Source organism: Heteronotia binoei, chromosome 13, assembly GCF_032191835.1.
Source record: "Heteronotia binoei isolate CCM8104 ecotype False Entrance Well chromosome 13, APGP_CSIRO_Hbin_v1, whole genome shotgun sequence".
NCBI lineage: Eukaryota > Metazoa > Chordata > Lepidosauria > Squamata > Gekkonidae > Heteronotia > Heteronotia binoei.
The window spans coordinates 65,647,025-65,663,639 of NC_083235.1; the positions used below are offsets into that span (position 1 = coordinate 65,647,025).

The 16,615-nt window shown below is 44.3% G+C and overlaps 1 protein-coding gene across 1 annotated transcript; it reads right to left on the reverse strand.

Moving 5' to 3' along the window:
* Positions 1 to 918: 918 nt before the first annotated feature.
* On the reverse strand, positions 919 to 16,313 carry LOC132581067 (CMRF35-like molecule 7). The gene is made up of 7 exons (XM_060252102.1): positions 16,131 to 16,313; positions 11,530 to 11,859; positions 10,986 to 11,049; positions 8,809 to 8,918; positions 2,020 to 2,063; positions 1,615 to 1,755; positions 919 to 1,062 (listed from the first exon to the last, which is right to left on the reverse strand). Exons 1-7 carry the CDS (start codon positions 16,177 to 16,179, stop codon positions 919 to 921), a joined length of 882 nt encoding a protein of 293 aa, XP_060108085.1. The 5' UTR covers positions 16,180 to 16,313.
* Positions 16,314 to 16,615: the final 302 nt, after the last annotated feature.

Below are 16,615 nucleotides of genomic sequence, written 5' to 3' on the forward strand. Positions count from 1 at the left end.
AGGGAGGCCCCAACAGGACAGTGGTGGCAGTGAATACTCTAAGAAGAAGAAGATATTGGATTTATATCCCGCCCTCCACTCCGAAGAGTCTCAGAGCGGCTCACAATCTCCTTTCCCTTCCTCCCCCACTACAGACACCCTGTGAGGTAGATGAAGATATTGGATTTATATCCCGCCCTCCACTCCGAAGAGTCTCAGAGCGGCTCACAATCTCCTTTCCCTTCCTCCCCCACAACAGACACCCTGTGAGGTAGATGAAGATATTGGATTTATATCCCGCCCTCCACTCAGAAGAGTCTCAGAGCGGCTCACAATCTCCTTTCCCTTCCTCCCCCACAACAGACACCCTGTGAGGTAGATGAAGATATTGGATTTATATCCCGCCCTCCACTCTGAAGAGTCTCAGAGCGGCTCACAATCTCCTTTCCCTTCCTCCCCCACAACAGACACCCTGTGAGGTGGGTGGGGCTGGAGAGGGCTCTCCCAGCAGCTGCCCTTTCAAGGACAACCTCTGCCAGAGCTATGGCTGACCCAAGGCCATGCCAGCAGGTGCAAGTGGAGGAGTGGGGAATCAAACCCAGTTCTCCCAGATAAGAGTCAGTACACTTAACCACTACACCAAACTGTCTCTAGAAAGTATAAGTGGAATAGCTCCCTCCTGGAGGTGGCAACCCAAAAGAGAGGGTGGGCAGAACAGAGGCTGCAAGTGGATCATATTTATAAAGCATCACTTTGCTTTCATTTTGCAGTTCACCAGCAGGTGGCTGTGCTGAGTTACTTCAGATCAAAGAGCAGCAATGTAACTCCACTGTATTGCTTATTGCAGTAGTAACAAAAAAGGGGTTCTCATCTAAATTGCTGGTCAAGACAAAAACACAGCAACACTTTGAGAAAAGCACTTTTAGGATTTTTAAAAAATTATTCTGTAGCTCTCTTTGCTACCTCTGTATAAAAGACTTCTTCTGAACTAGGAAGGAAACCTACGTTGGCATAGACGGACTGCTGTTGTGGATCTGAAATATTCAGTGTGGCGTAAGAAACCTCATCTGTCTTGCCTGAGCTCTGAAATAAAAACAATCAGATTAAAATGCTAGCAAACTTAGAATGGCAACAAGCCCCATACAGCTCACTGGCATTCCCTTTGCAGGAGATCCATCATGCAACCCCCAGCCTGTCTAGGTCTGAAACTTACAATGTTATAGTGGGAGTCAGAAGGGTACACCAGAGAGCACTGTAGTCAATGGCCAAACCAAAAAGGACTGTCTAATAAAGTTCGAATAATTGTAATACAATTACATTTTATTTTAATAGAATCTGAGAAACATCAGCTAACCTACGCTTTTGCTTTCTTCTCTTCCTCTGCCCCATCATGGGACACTGGGAATTTGCTTTATTTCTTAGTGAGCAACTGGGCAGGTTGCTGTCTGCAGGCTCTCTCTTACATCTCCATCAATACAACTACCCAAGACATAATCTTTTAACTGAAAACTCAGAGTTGGATTATCCCTTGCAGGAAAAACACGTCCCCCTCCCCTCCATGGCTGAATTTGGCAACCACTACTAAACAGATTGCATTAGGATACTTCCTATTGATGTCTTACATTTTCCTCTTACCTGTTCCTGAGAAGGGAACTCTTCACAGTTATTTTCAGGATGGACGTCTGCATTGTTGTAGAGCCCTGTCCCATCAGTGCCCAAGTCATGACGAGGAATGTTTTGCTCTCTGCCATTATCTCCTGTAGTATGTGCAAGTGCCTGGGAGAAAAAGGGGGACATCTTCAGAACACATGGACTGCTGACCGGACTTCGCCAGATAGCAGCTGTTTTTTTCCCCTGAGTTAAAAATAAAGCCTGGACGGGTTGAAATGTGAACCAGACTTGGTTCATTTACAGCTCTGAGCAACTATCTGAGATACAGGGGTTTGTTATTAAAGCAATTCTACTGTGACATAACCCTTTAAAAATATGCTTTGCTAAAGATTGCTTAGCGTTTTGAAGTGACATGATGTATTGCCTTACCATGCTTTGTAGCTTTGTTTCTTTTTTTCTCTTCCAACCTAATCCTGAAATGAATGCAACAGTCAGAAAACAGGGAAGTTAGATGGCAACCTACATCAACTTGGCTAAAGTTCTCCTGGAGTGAATTATATCTGTATATATACAGCTGTATCCTAGCTAAGGTCATAAAATTAGAAACTGATCTCCTCTATAGTACCAGCATGTGGTACTTTCCATGTGGTTTCTTATTTTGCTTTCTGGTTGCCACCATTTCAAATTGCAGGGCCTTTTGGCACACGTAACATGCTTTATCTATTGTGTGATATTCTTGCAATGGTATTTCAGGGACTCTAAAGTGATACCCACCTCTCTGCATGAATGTAGGGGAAGTCCTTGCTGCAGGGAGCTAGTGATGCTGTGCAGGGCCAGCATACTCTGGCAATCTTTAAAAAAATCTGGGTAGCTTGTGTTACTGTGCAGAAGCCATGTGCGGTGAGAAAGCCCATAGCTCCAAAGGAATCAAAAAGACAGTTCACAATTACTTTCCCAGGTAGGGTTGCCAAGTCCAATTCAAGAAATATCTGGGGACTTTGGGGGTGGAGCCGGGAGACATTGGGGCGGAGCCAAGAGCAAGGGTGTGACAAGCATAATTGAACTCTTAAAGGGACTGCACATCTTTTTAAATGCCTTCCTTCCATAGGAAATAATGAAGGATAGGGGCACCTTCTTTTGGGGCTCATAGAATTGGACCCCCTGGTCCAATCTTTTTGAAACTTGGGAGGTATTTTGGGGAGAGGCACTAGATGCTATTCTGAAAATTTGGTGCCCCTATCTCAAAAAACAGCCCCCCCCCGAGCCCCCGATACCCGCAGATCAATTCCCCATCATTCCCAATAGGAATCGTTCATGGAGGTGCATGATGGCTGTGGGGGTGGGGCTTCCCCCGCCGGCCAGCTGGCTGGGGGAGGGGGGAATCCTGTAAAACCGGGGGATCCCCTTCTGGGACCTGGGAATTGGGAAGCCTATTCCCAGGCTGGTTTTACTATTAGGCAAATCAGGCAGCACTTAGGCATCTGTTTTTGGAGTACCGTGAAGAGGCAGAATATTATTTATTTAATGATACCATTACTGCTACAATCAGGAAGGGGTATTTATATTTTCTGCATCAGATACCAGCATGTCTTGATTAAAATTATTACAGATGTAAGTAGAGAGCCTGGGAAGGCAATGGTAAACCACCCCATAAAAAGTCTGCCAAGAAAACATCAGGATGTGACATCACCTCATGGGTCAGTAACGACTTGGTGCTTGCACAGGGGACTCAGTATAGTGAATTGGTTTAAGTATCACAGGACTGGGCAAACAAGGGTTCAAATCCTTACTCAGCCATGAAACAAAGGGCTTTTCCACATGAGTTTTTGTTCTGTCGGTTCTGATCCCATACTGCTTCAGCTTATCTCCTCTCCTGATATCCATACACAATTTTGTACCTCTAGTTTCACTCTCCCCCCACAACCCTGTTTTCCCCAGGTTTTTTGAGAGCACTTTTACCCTAGGGTTGCCAAGTCCAATTTAAGAAATATCTGGAGACTTTGGGGGTGGAGCCAGGAGACATTAGGGGTGGAGCCAAGATCAAGGCTGTGACAAGCATAATTGAACTCCAAAGGGAGTTCTGGCCATCACATTTAAAGGGACGGCACACCTTTTCAATGCCTTCCTTCCATAGGAAATAATGAAGGATAGGGGCATCTTCTTTTGGGGCTCATAGAATTGAACCACCTGGTCCAATCGTTTTGAAACTTGGGGGATATTTTGGGGAGAGGCACTAGATGCTGTACTGAAAATTTGGTGCATCTACCTCAAAAAACAGCCCCCCCCCAGAGCCACAGATACCCGTGGATCAATTCTCCATGATTTTCTATGGGAATAAATCTCCATGGGGAATAATAGAGTTCCCAGCAATTTCCCTCCCCCCCCCCGCTTTCTGATGATCCTGAAGCTGGGGGAGGGTCTCCAAACCGGGAGATCCCCTGCCCCCACCTGGGGATTGGCAGCCCTACTTTACCCTGATCTTTTCCTGGAAGCCTATTTTGAGTCAGCTTTTTCATGTGAGTAAGGTTTCTGTTGGTTTTCTTTGTCCCATTCACCGCCAGTCCATTTTTTTTTGATGAATGGACTGTTATCATTGTTAAACCACTTCCTCTCCTCCCCTGAAAACAAGTGGGTTCCTTTTAATTTTTTTTAAAGGCACTAAAAAATCAGTATAGTGTTGTAATGATAATTTAAGCAGGTTCTTTGAATTCCTGGCTTGCACTTTTTAAAAGGCACGTATTTAACCTCTTCCCTCATAGAGATATAAGGAAAAAAGGCATATCTCCATTAGGAAGGGGGATAGAAACTTACTTACTTCTTTTTTAAAAAATGAAAGCTGGGAATTCAGAGAACCGGCTTAAACTACCGTTACTACACTATATCAATGTTTTAGTGCTGTTTTTTTTAATGCAGTAATTATATCACTATATCAGTAGGCATGCACACAAAATAAAAAGGGGGGATGACAACAGCACCCCCCCTTGTAAATCCTCATTACTTAATGTAGGTGTGGAAGAAAATAAATTCACTCTAAAATTGTGAAAATGCAGAGGAAGGGCAGACACATGGAAAAACCATGCTCGGACGGATTCCAATGCCTGTGGATTGATTACCAAGAAAATCAGGAGTAAGTCAAGCATGCAGAAAAGCAGAAAAGTAATGATAGGCCAGACTAGACATGCCAGTTGCCCATTTCAGATGGGAACTCTCCCAGTTGCTGGGCCCTCTGAACCACCTTTGCTTCTGGGGCTCTGCAAAACTCTATGGCATATGGCCCTCGAGGTCACTTGGTGTAGCCCTCAGGGATTGCTGGGCTGAACTGAGCCATGTGGCAGCCGCACTGTACAGCAGCCTCCCCAGAGTAGGCTTCCCAAATCCCCCGCTTTGCCTGGTGACCCCCGATTTGAAGCCTTCTTCTCCCGCTAGCCAAAACTCTGGAAAGCAGGGGGGAATGGCGGCCCTTCCCACCCAGCCCCGATCTCAGCAACTTTTCCTTGCCCTGCCCTTCCCACCCAGCCCCGATCGCAGCAGCCTTTCTTCAGTTTTCCCAGGCTGTTTCTAGTCCCAATCAGCTGGCTGGCGGGAGAGGGGGGGAGAGAGGGAGCCCCACCTGCAAAGGACCATGTGCCTTTGCACCTCCAGAGGCTTGACTTGAAAGGCTTCCATTTAGGATGGTGTGTCGGTGTGTGTTTCTGTGAAGAAGCTGGCAGCAAATGGTGAGTTGAGAGGCTGATCCGCTGCTTCAGACTGGCCAGAAAGAGGGGGGGGGGGAGGGAAACGTCTTCATTATTTCCTATGTGATCGATTCTCATAGGGTATAATGGGGAATTGTTCTGGAGGTTTCGGGGGCTCTGGGGGAGCTGTTTTTTGAGGTAGAGGCACCAAATTTTCAATATAGTATCTAGTGCCTCTTCCCAAAGTACCCCCCAAGTTTCAAAACGATTGGACCAGGGGGTCCAATTCTATGAGCCCCAAAAGAAGGTGCCCCTATCCATTATTTCCTATGGAAGGAAGACATTTAAAAAGGTGTGCTGTCCCTTTAAATGTGATGGCCAGAACTCTCTTGGAGTTCAATTATGCTTGTCACACCCTTGTTCCTGGCTCCATCCCCAGATATTTCTTGAATTGGACTTGGCAACCCTACCCCAGAGCCAAGCAGGGATCACAGGGCCAAGATGTACTGAGTGGCAGCCTCCCTGCGGCCTGGCTGGCCGGTCAGAATTGCTGCAGGGCCTGGAAAAGTTACTGTCACAGTTCAGTTTGCACTCGATTATCCCAGATGGTGTGGCCTAATATGCTAATATTAGGGGGTGTGGTCTAATATGCTACTGAGTTTCTGCTGGGCTTTTTCTACAAAAAAGCCCTGGACCTATGCATTTGCCTAGGGCGGCGGGCAGTGTGTGCGTGCGCACCAGATTAGGCTCTCCCCACATGAAAAACAATTATTTTTACTACTTTTGCTGGCCTGAATCATTCTCCTTTGGCAGAGCACTGTTTTTTAAGTTGATAATTTTTTATGGCCCGCGAATGATGTTATAAATATCCCATACAGCCCTTGGCAGAAAAACGGTTCCCCACCTCTGCTCTATGGTATACCATAGAGTTTCCAGAGTGTAAACTGATGTGCTGACATCATGTCTCTGTTTCCATCTGGATGTGATGTCAACATGTGATGCTCCTTCAGGTCAAGGTGAGGTTTGTCCAATGCCCATCCCTGTATTGGACAACCTGCAGGGCCTCAGACTGAGGAGGGCAGGGAGCTGCACCACTTTATTTTATTTTTTTTATTTTATTACTTTAAATTTCTATCCCGCCCTCTCCGCAAGCGGACTCACTTTGCTCTTCCACCTTCTTCCTACTGAAAGGGCCAGATAAAAATCTGATAGGAAAAAAACAACAATAGCTGCAATATATGTTGGGTAAACAGTCTGCTTTCTGACTCTGACATGTGTATGCATTGGTTTAGTCTCATGAGATGGAGTCCCTGCTCATTTCTGTTTGTTAGCTAGAACTGTAGACTGCATAAGCACCCTTGTCTTAAAAGCAGTTGTTCCCATCCTTATCCTCAAAAAGGATATTATAGCAATGGAAAAAGTGCAGAAAAGGGCAACTAGAATGATTACAGGTTTGGAACACTTTCCCTATGAAGAAAGGTTAAAACGCTTGGGGCTCTTTAGCTTGGAGAAACGTCGACTGCGGGGTGACATGATAGAGGTTTACAAGATTATGCATGGGATGGAGAAGGTAGGGAAAGAAGTACTTTTCTCCCTTTCTCACAATACAAGAACTCATGGGCATTCAATGAAATTGCTGAGCTGTCGGGTTAGAACGGATAAAAGGAGGTACTTCTTCACCCAAAGGGTGATTAACATGTGGAATTCACTGCCACAGGAGGTGGTGGCGGCTACAAGCATAGCCAGCTTCAAGAGGGGATTGGATAAAAATATGGAGCAGAGGTCTATCAGTGGCTATTAGCCATAGTGTGTGTGTGTGTGTGTGTGTGTGTATATATATATATATATATATATATATATATATATATATATATATATATATATATATTGGCCACTGTGTGACACAGAGTGTTGGACTGGATAGGCCATTGGCCTGATCCAATATGGCTTCTCTTATGTTCTTATACCTCCTTTCTAATTAAATGAACCCTGCTTGGCTGGGGAAGGAGTGGCATATAAGTTGAATAAATAAATAAATGGATGTTGAATTGAACACACTGGTCTCTGCTGTGTGAACCTAAGAGTAGGAACCTGAACGAGTCCCCGATTCCAGATTGGCAAGCAAAAGGGAGGTTCCTAATCTTTGTGAGTCTGTGGGTATTCTTGAAATTTTGATGAAAGGTGGTGGGTGGCACCACAAAATGGCTGCTACAGGATGGAAGGCAACCACAACATGTCTGTTACAGAAGGCAGAGCCAACTACGATGCCAGGGAGTGAGGTTATGCATAATACTAATACGAAATTTCAAGCAGAGGCTCCGTTTAAAATGAACACACTTAAAATATTTTTTGCATACACACAGCTTACCTTCAGTTAAGCAATGAAGATCCTTGTGCAGTGGTGGAAGCTGCTGCCAAAGCAACATCTTAAAAAAAAATCTGTAAAGCCAGTTAGATCTCCAATGGCCAATCAGAATCCTTCCTTGGCAAAAGTCCCCTCTGGCCCTGCCTGCTTTCTAAAAACCAGAAAAGATGTTGGGGGGGGGCACCATGGTGTCCACATGTGCCATTTGGGAGAAACCACTGCAATATAGTTTAAGAAATCAGTCTTCTAGTTCAGGGGTCCTCAAATTTTTTAAATAGGGGGCCAGTTCACTGTCCCTCAGACTGTTGGAGGGCCGGACTGTTGTGGTGGCTGCCGTTACTGTACAAGGCCGCGGGCCGTCAGTTCTCCGTCTTCTGCATCTCTCTCCCTTCCCCACACCACACACCCCGGCCTGGGAACTCACCTCACCTCGGTATCGCCTCACACTCTGTCTCCGCCGCCTCAGCCCAGTGCCGGAAGTGTGCATTGCTAATGCGAGTTTAGGTCGAACGTCACTTCCGGTCTGATTTTGCCATAACCCGGCGGGCCGCAGAAATGTCCTCAGCGGGCCGCATCTGGCCCGCGGGCCGTAGTTTGAGGACCCCTGTTCTAGTTTATTCCACAGAATATAGGTATATTCTAGTTGGACTCGTGGAAAGAACAGATTCTGAATTACAAGCATATTTTGAGGGGCAGATACAACTGATGGATAATCTATTAACTCTGAAGTAAGTGGGGGAGATTTGGTCTCAGCTGTCTAGATGAAAAGAGAACTAGACAACCGGGGCCATGGTGACGAAACAGATTTTCCTGAAAACTCTCCCACTGCCCCAATGTGCAAAAAAACTCTGAAATCTGTTTTAAAAAAATATATTCCTCCAGCTCTGAAGACATGATTCTTTGCATGCTTATCTGATTACTCCAAATAATCAGGCTAGTCCTAAGAAAGTATGTGTGCATGACAGCCAAACAGGATGCACATTCACTTGGAGACGTGTCTCACTGTATTCACTGGAGCTTACTCCCAAGTAAGTGTGTACAGATTTGAGACTTTTTCACAAGAGCAAGGGAGAGAGAAATTATGTCATGAAGGTTGCGGAAGAAAGTGCAAAGAGAGTAGTTAGCAACAGAGAAATATCCAGGCTCAGTAACTTCCTAAAGGTTCAAAATTACTCTAACCTTTTTTCTTCTTCCTTGAGACTATAAGCAACACAACAGCCGCGCCTGTGAGCAGGAGAAACAGTGGGATGGTGCAATATATCAAGATGTAGACTTCTTGTTCCTTAGACCTAAAGAAAGAAATGTCGCCTGTTTCTATATATTCTCCTTCTGTGAGAATATGCTCATATTACATTCTCACATTACAGACACAAAGGGAATGTCCAGATAGCACAGTGGTGGTGGTTATGGCCAGTTTAGCAGTAAAGCAGAATTGTACTAGGGTTGCCAATCCCCAGGTGGGGGCAGGGGATCCCCTGGTTTGGAGACCCACCCCCTGCTTCAGGGTCATCAGAAAGCGGGGGGAGGGGAGGGAAATGTCTGCTGGGAACTCTCTTATTCCCTATAGAGATTTATTCCCATCGAAAATAATGGAGAATTGATCTGCGGGTATCTGGGGCTCTGAGGGGGCTGTGTTTTGAGGTAGAGGCACCAAATTTTCAGTACAGCATCTAGTGCCTCTCCCCAAACTATCCCCCAAGTTTCAAAACGATTGGACCACGGGGTCCAATTCTATGAGCCCCAAAAGAAGGTGCCCCTATCCATCATTATTTCCTATGGAAGGAAGGCATTGAAAAGGTGTGCCCGTCCCTTTAAATGTGATGGCCAGAACTCCCTTGGAGTTCAATTATGCTTGTCATAGCCTTGATCTTGGCTCCACCCCAATGTCTCCTGGCTCCACCCCCAAAGTCTCCTGGCTCCACCCCCAAAGCCCCCAAATATTTCTTAAATTGGACTTGGCAACCCTCGATTGTACTCTGACCACATCAAATGGAAACAAAATTTAGAGTCCTCTAGAATTCAATATTTACTAGTAAAACTGATTCTAAACAGGAAAGCACAGTCTGTGATCAATACGTATGATGCAAACTCATCCATATAATGAGATTTAATTTGAATGATTATTTCTAGTAGACAGATATGGTCTTTCTTTCCCTGCTCCTTGATGATTTATTGGACACCAATGAAAAGGAAAGGCAAGAAATCAGTGGAGGCAACAGAATAAATGTAGCATTGTTTTATGAAATGCCTTTCCTGACTGCTTTATTGAGTGTTTGCATTTATTCAGTGTTGCCCCATAATGAACAAAAACCTGCCATTCACATATGGCCTCCAGTCTCACTAAAAGTGGGCTATGTTCAACCATTTGTAGTTATGTTTCTGACCATTCCACTAGTAAGCCATGGCTATGGCATTTATTTCACAATATGCCTTTTAAAAAGTTTTCCAATATATGCATGATTTCCCCACAAAGCACCCAGATGAACATAGGCAATACGTTGTATGAACAATCAGAGAAGGAAAATAAATATGTCAAGAATGGAATGATTAATGCAATAGTTGGCAAGAGTGCAGAATGCCACTCTTGGTATCCTTTTTAAGAACTTCTGAAAATCAAGCTCATTCACAAAGGATTGTGATGCTGTATGAACAAATGAATTCTGGGAATAAAACAACAGATTGTATGAAAAGGTATTAGTGCAAAAGATCCATATGTAGGCAGAGAGTTAGATAAGGGAACCATATGAAATCATGCAGGAAGCTGAGAGACATTGCTAATCATTTTTTTCCATCAAGAACTGGTCACATTTATATGAAATTAAAAATTGAGAGGGTAAGGGGGGGGCTTTCAGAAACAATAGATTTTACTAGACAGACCTATGTCTATATTCCCCTGCTACATTGTTAATATGATCTGTGCTAGCAAACCATAACCTCTATTCTGCAAAACATGAGTGTAAACTGGTGGGATTCAGACTTTGCAAATGAGGAAGTGGTAAACTTCATACCCAAGCCGGTTTCTCTTTGATTAGCTCAGGACATGGCAACACCATGAAGACAGAAGAGTTGCAGCAGCAATTCCCCTACCCTTGGAGTTTGTTAAGGTGGAACATCTATTATCACAACATGACTGTAAAATCCATAAATTAAGCACATACATTAAAAGCATTTTCATAGTGGAAGCTGCTCCCTGTTCAATTTGACATCTCAGAAGTGGGAAATGTTAATTGCAAAGATATTACTCAGATATTGGTGTATAGGCATTGGAAGGGGTGAGGGGACATTAATAACCCCACAATTACTGATCCTAGAGAGACAGGTGTCAATATGGTAACAGAAAGGGACTCAATACTCACTCTTCTGAAGCAGGGATGTCAGTAGAAGTGAGCACCTCTTCCGTTGTTGCTGTTTGTTTTGGATCTGAAGTGCAAATTAGAGAACTATTGGGAGAGTATTGACAACTACTGTGAGTTGCAGACCCTTCAATTCAACATTTTTAGAAGAAGATGAAGAAGAAGATATTGGATTTATATCCCGCCCTCCACTCCGAAGAGTCTCAGAGCAGCTCACAATCTCCTTTACCTTCCTCCCCCACAACAGACACCCTGTGAGGTGGGTAGGGCTGGAGAGGGCTCTCACAGCAGCTGCCCTTTCAAGGACAACCTCTGCCAGGGCTATGGCTGACCCAAGGCCATGCTAGCAGGTGCAAGTGGAGGAGTGGGGAATCAAACCCGGTTCTCCCAGATAAGAGGGCGCACACTTCACCACTACACCAAACTGGCTCTCTATAATTTGGAATTTAATCAGTCTTGGGACATTCTACACAGAAAGTTACTACTTTGCAATTCAACACCCCTGCATTTCTATCATAACAGCAAGGAGAAAAGTAGATGTTTTTACCTGGGCAAACAGTCACTTGAATGTAGTGCCTGTCATCGAATAGTCTTCTCTCGATGCCACATTGGTAGGTATCAGAATCTTCACATTTCAGCTTGTCCATGGTTATTTCAAAGTACTGTCCTTCCTTATTGTCTCTGATGGAGACTCTGTCATTCGCTACTAAACCCTCAGATGATGTCTTAATCAAGGAACTTGAACAAAGTGTGAGAACTGAGCCTTTACACCAGAATTTAGTGTTCTGTTTAAAGGGTTTCTCATAATGACATCGTACGGAGAGTGATTCTCCTTCATGACACATCACTTCTTTTGGACCTGTCAATGCCCAGTAGCCTGCAGAAAGCAAAAAGAGTTGAAGACACTGAACATCTATATTTATGCAGAATAACCATTCACTAAAATGTCTCCTGCCATGAAATCAGAAGGACCTTCTCCCATGTGGTCCTGTTACATTATCAGATCCTACCAGGAATGCTATGGCCTCTGAAGCCTGGCTAGTGGATATAAGGAGCAGGTCTTTTTTGGTGGTGGCATCTAGACTCTAGAGCTCTGTATGTAGAGAATCAGCACATATCAATATTGGTATTTAAAAGACTGGTTCAGACATTCTTTACTTCAAAGGGTTTTGGAATTCTATGCATGTCCTATATTTATGGTTGTACAAATCTTTATTGTCATTTGACATTTCATCAACAGTCCATTCACACTTGCTTTTAGTGGTTGTGACCATATTTTGGAGCATTCTGCTGGACAGGATATGTATTCCAAGCCCAGTGCTGGTTGTTACTGAAATCCTATTTCCAACAGACATCTCTCTCTCTCTCTCTCTCTCTCTCTCTCTCTCTCTCTCCATGAAGTCTACTGAGTCTGAAGCTTCTAAGGGCCATGCAAGGATGCCTGCATTCCAAGGCTTCAACTCTGGTCACTTCAGAAATACACTTTGGCTTCCTGGGACTTCCTCTGGGTCTCTACCCCAAAGGGCATAGTAATGCTGCACCTCTTACTCCCAGAAGTTCTCCTTCCACCCTGTGGATCCAACTTCTGACATCAAATTTCAGGTACAAAATTGCACCTCTGGGCCTTTCCTTTCTTACTCCATGGCTGGTCAGACCATAGAGCAGGGCTTGGGTCAATGGACCTTCTATTTAGCAGTGGATAGTTGGAAGGTCCCAGGCAATAATCCTTTAAATGAAATAAAGCTTTCTTAGAGCACGTGTGCATCTTAAGCTAACCTTATTCACACTTCCCACTCACCCAAGGTTGGACAGACCTGATGTCTGCAGGGTACTCAAGCAAGAGAGCTCCCCAGAGGATAAAAAACAGAACTCTGTACTGGCTCATCTTTGCACACTCTTTTGTAGAACTGATGATGTCACTGCATCACTGGTTTCTTTCTCTCTTTCTTTCTCTCTCTCTTTCTTTCTCTCTTTCTTTCTCTCTTTCTTTCTCTCTTTCTTTCTCTCTTTCTTTCTCTCTTTCTTTCTCTCTTTCTTTCTCTTCTTTCTTTCTCTCTTTCTTTCTCTCTTTCTCTCTTTCTCTCTCTCTCTCTCTCTTTCTCTCTCTCTCTCTCTTTCTTCCTTTCTTCCTTTCTTCCTTCCTTTCTTTCTTTCTTTCTTCCTTTCTTCCTTTCTTCCTTTCCTTTCCTCCCTCTCCTTCCTTCCTTTCCTTTCCTTTCCTTTCCCTCCCTCCCTCCTTCCCTCCCTCCCTCCCTCCTTTCTTTCCTTCCTTCCTTCCTTTCTTTCTTTCTCCTACTCTCCAAATGCAAGTGCATCCAGTTCTTGCTTGGTACCAGATGTCCTCTGCTGACATCTTTGTTGCCCTTTGCCAGGGTCACCCTGTCCATTCATCTCTGGATGTTTCATAAGGTTGCCAACTCTGGGTTGGGAAATACCTGGAGCTTTTGGGGTTGGAGGCTGAGGTAGGTGGAGTTTGGGGAGGGGAGGAATTTCAGTGGGATGTAATGTGAGAGAGTCTGCCCTCTAAAGCAATCATTTTCTCCAGGGAAATTGATTTCTATTGCCTTGAGATCAGTTATAATAGCAGGAGACCTTCAGCCATTACCTGGAGACTGGCAGCCCTACTTTTCAGGATTGTTTTTCTTTATCCTGCCATGCTGGCTGGGTTGGGGTGGAAAAGGCTGGCTACACAGAGACGTTCAAGCACATCACATGTGCTATACTGGAGTAAAACAAATTGTTCTAGAGCCAGAATATGAAGTCCTTGATCTTCAGCCTACTTTAGCTTTTCACGCATTCTTGCAAACATTTTCTATTTCTAAACATAGTTTAAGAAGGTAACAGCATTAAAGTTGCTGAATACACAAAATACTTCCTGCAAAGTTAGTAGCAGGCGTACAAACGTTTAATGAAGTACAGTCTATTAGCAACCATGTTAGATACAGATTCCATGTCTCAAACTGGCACACGAACATGTAAGTGTGAATACACAAAAAAAGCGTGTGAAGCAGACCTATTGTCAGGCAATGTAACTTTCTCCTGAAACAAAATGCTTAGCAATATAGCTGCCATGTTTAACCACTGTTACTAACCATGAGAGAGGCCTTGCATGTCAAGGTAGAATGTTACTAATGCTTGATGGGAACCCTTTCTCACAAATACTAACAAAGGCAGGAATTTCCCCTTTGAAGATAAAGTGCCTCCAGGGACAGGCTCTCCTGGCCATCTCCGGAAGAAAGACCGCAGAACTAAGATAAGGGGGAGTTACCGTGTGAATTTTCACACATAGGCACAGCAATGTTTAGAATTGTGTATCTGTTTAAGGAACCTTTGATGTAGTCTTCTTAAGTATGCCCTGCACTGTTACATGTTATCAGTCCCAATCTCCTGCTCAACTCATATGGATTATCAAATAAAGCCTTACTTTGTATCTTTTCAAACGACTGGTTACTTTGAGATCTGATTGCCTGACACCTATGTGCATGTGTAAAGTGTAGTCAAGTAGCAGTCAACTTTTGGTGACCCCAGCAAAGGACTTTCAAGGCAAGTGAGAAGCAGAGGAGGTTTGCCATTGCTTCCTCTGCAGAATTGGTGGTCTCCCAAGTAGCTGCCTTCCCTCCCAAGCAGCTCTAGAAAGCCCTTCTCTTTCTTGCAATGCCGTCATGGAAGCTATTCAGGGAGATTCTTCACAGCCTGGGTGGGTGGGGAGGAAGAATGAATTTTGTAACTTCTTGTAGAGGAGGTGCATAAGGATCTGCGGGTAAGGAATGGCCAAATGGAGCAGTCTCATTTAGTGCAGAAGGGCAAACTACAAGCTTTATTGTAGGGTCTCTGATCTTAGTCCAGTGTAAATTTGAATGATAGCCAAAGAAAGTTTTCCTGCTGTGTGCCTATTTTACAGTTGTCATGCAGTAGAGTTCTCATAGAACTCAGTCATTGTGGCAGGTGCATGATGTGCAGAATGCAGTGATAACATGGAATTAGGAATACTGGCCCTTCGTAATCCAACATGAGACGAAGCAATTCAAAGACATTAGGGTTTGTAGAATCTTTCAGGCTCAAGTGCGGTGTTCTACTGGAGAAAGTTTTCCTTCCAGACGTTTCGTTCTCAGCTGCGGAGAACATCCTCAGTGGCGTTGCAGCCGGAGCAGGCGCTCTGACCTTCTTGGCTGCTGTGTATTGAGAGCGGTCAGAGCGCCTGCTCCGGCTGCAACGCCACTGAGGATGTTCTCCGCAGCTGAGAACGAAACGTCTGGAAGGAAAACTTTCTCCAGTAGAACACGGCACTTGATCCCGAAAGATTCTACAAACCCTAATGATGTTACCAGCCGTGAAAACCTAAAATCTTTGATAATTCAAAGACACATAAGTAAACTTATGCAGCGTTAAACTGAAATGAGGAAAAGGTAAATGTGCATAACTGTGCATAAAGATTTTAATTTTTATAGAAAGCCCTCGTTAAATTACATTGTGGCTATTGCTATGTGCCCCAAAACCATCTTCTCTTTTCAGTCTACTCTGTTCTGTGTTTCAAGAATGTGGTCAAAACCACTTCTGATTGAGCTTGCTTCAAGTTTCCACAGCAGCTACCCACATCTCCTTCTGCATTCCCACATGTAAAAAAAGATGGTCTTCCTTGGAACAGTGTGTTGCAAGTGAAGGTGCTGTCCCTTGTCTCAGCCTCTAGGTATCGTGGCGACAGGCTAGATAGCTAGATAGTCACGCTACCCCTTCCTTCCTGCGTGTCTATTCTTCTGCCGCTATCCCTTCGATGTGTAGATTTTTTTTTCTCCGAGAACTTCCTTCCACTCACACTTTCTCACAATGCCCTTCTCCTTGCATGCACCAGGAGGGACAACATGCTGTCTGCTCTTGGCACCATGAGGCAGATGGTCCTCTTGCCATCTGCTTCCATTTTTAGCTAGTAAGTTAGTACTCTGTCCTGTCTCTACTCTTTCCTAGCTAAAGTGTACTTCTCAAATAAAGAGAGTATTTCTCCTTTTAAACCTTCATCATGGCTCTGTAAGCTAAGTAACCTGGTTAAGTGATGCTCCTGCATTTGTAGCTTTATCTAGGTGCTCTGCTAACTGGTGGGAACTGGCCTAACTGTACCAGTTAATCCCAACACAGTGTTTACCTCTTTCTTACCTGGAATTAACACCCATCCTAGGAGACAAAAAGTCTTCAGTTTCCACATGGCTCTGCTTCTTCCCTCAAACTGGTGGGAGGTAATGCCACTCAAAAACCTCAGTGCCGCCTGACAAGATAGTAGGTTTTCAAAAATGGAAGGTAAGCTCCACCATTCGTTGGTCACATCTTTATGTTAAATGTGGGGAAAAGCAGAGCTGCAAGGCTATCTGCAGACACAGATAAGGAAGCCTTATCTTATGCAATCCTCTGTACTCACACCATTGCGGTTAGTTATTTCTGCTTTTATGATAAAAACCAGAAAAAAAAATATATCCTTGCTGGGTCAAGCTGTGGGTTCAGCTAGCATTCTCTTTCCAACTGAAGCCAACCCAAAGTCTCTGTGAAGCTTTAAAGGAAGACATGAAGACCATGTAGGGTTGCCACCTCCAGGCTGGGAAATATCTGGACACACTGGGGTAGGAGCCTGGAGATGGTAGGGTTTG

Bases quoted from the DNA above. Each gene is read 5' to 3' on its own strand.
- LOC132581067 (XM_060252102.1), bottom strand. From the start codon at position 16,179: ATGTGGAAACTGAAGACTTTTTGTCTCCTAGGATGGGTGTTAATTCCA. The intron at 8,919-10,985 runs GTGAGTATTGAG...TTCTTTCTTTAG, and splicing joins GACATCCCTGCTTCAGAAGA to GTCTAAGGAACAAGAAGTCT. The intron at 1,756-2,019 runs GTAAGGCAATAC...TTTTTCTCCCAG, and splicing joins AAACAAAGCTACAAAGCATG to GCACTTGCACATACTACAGG.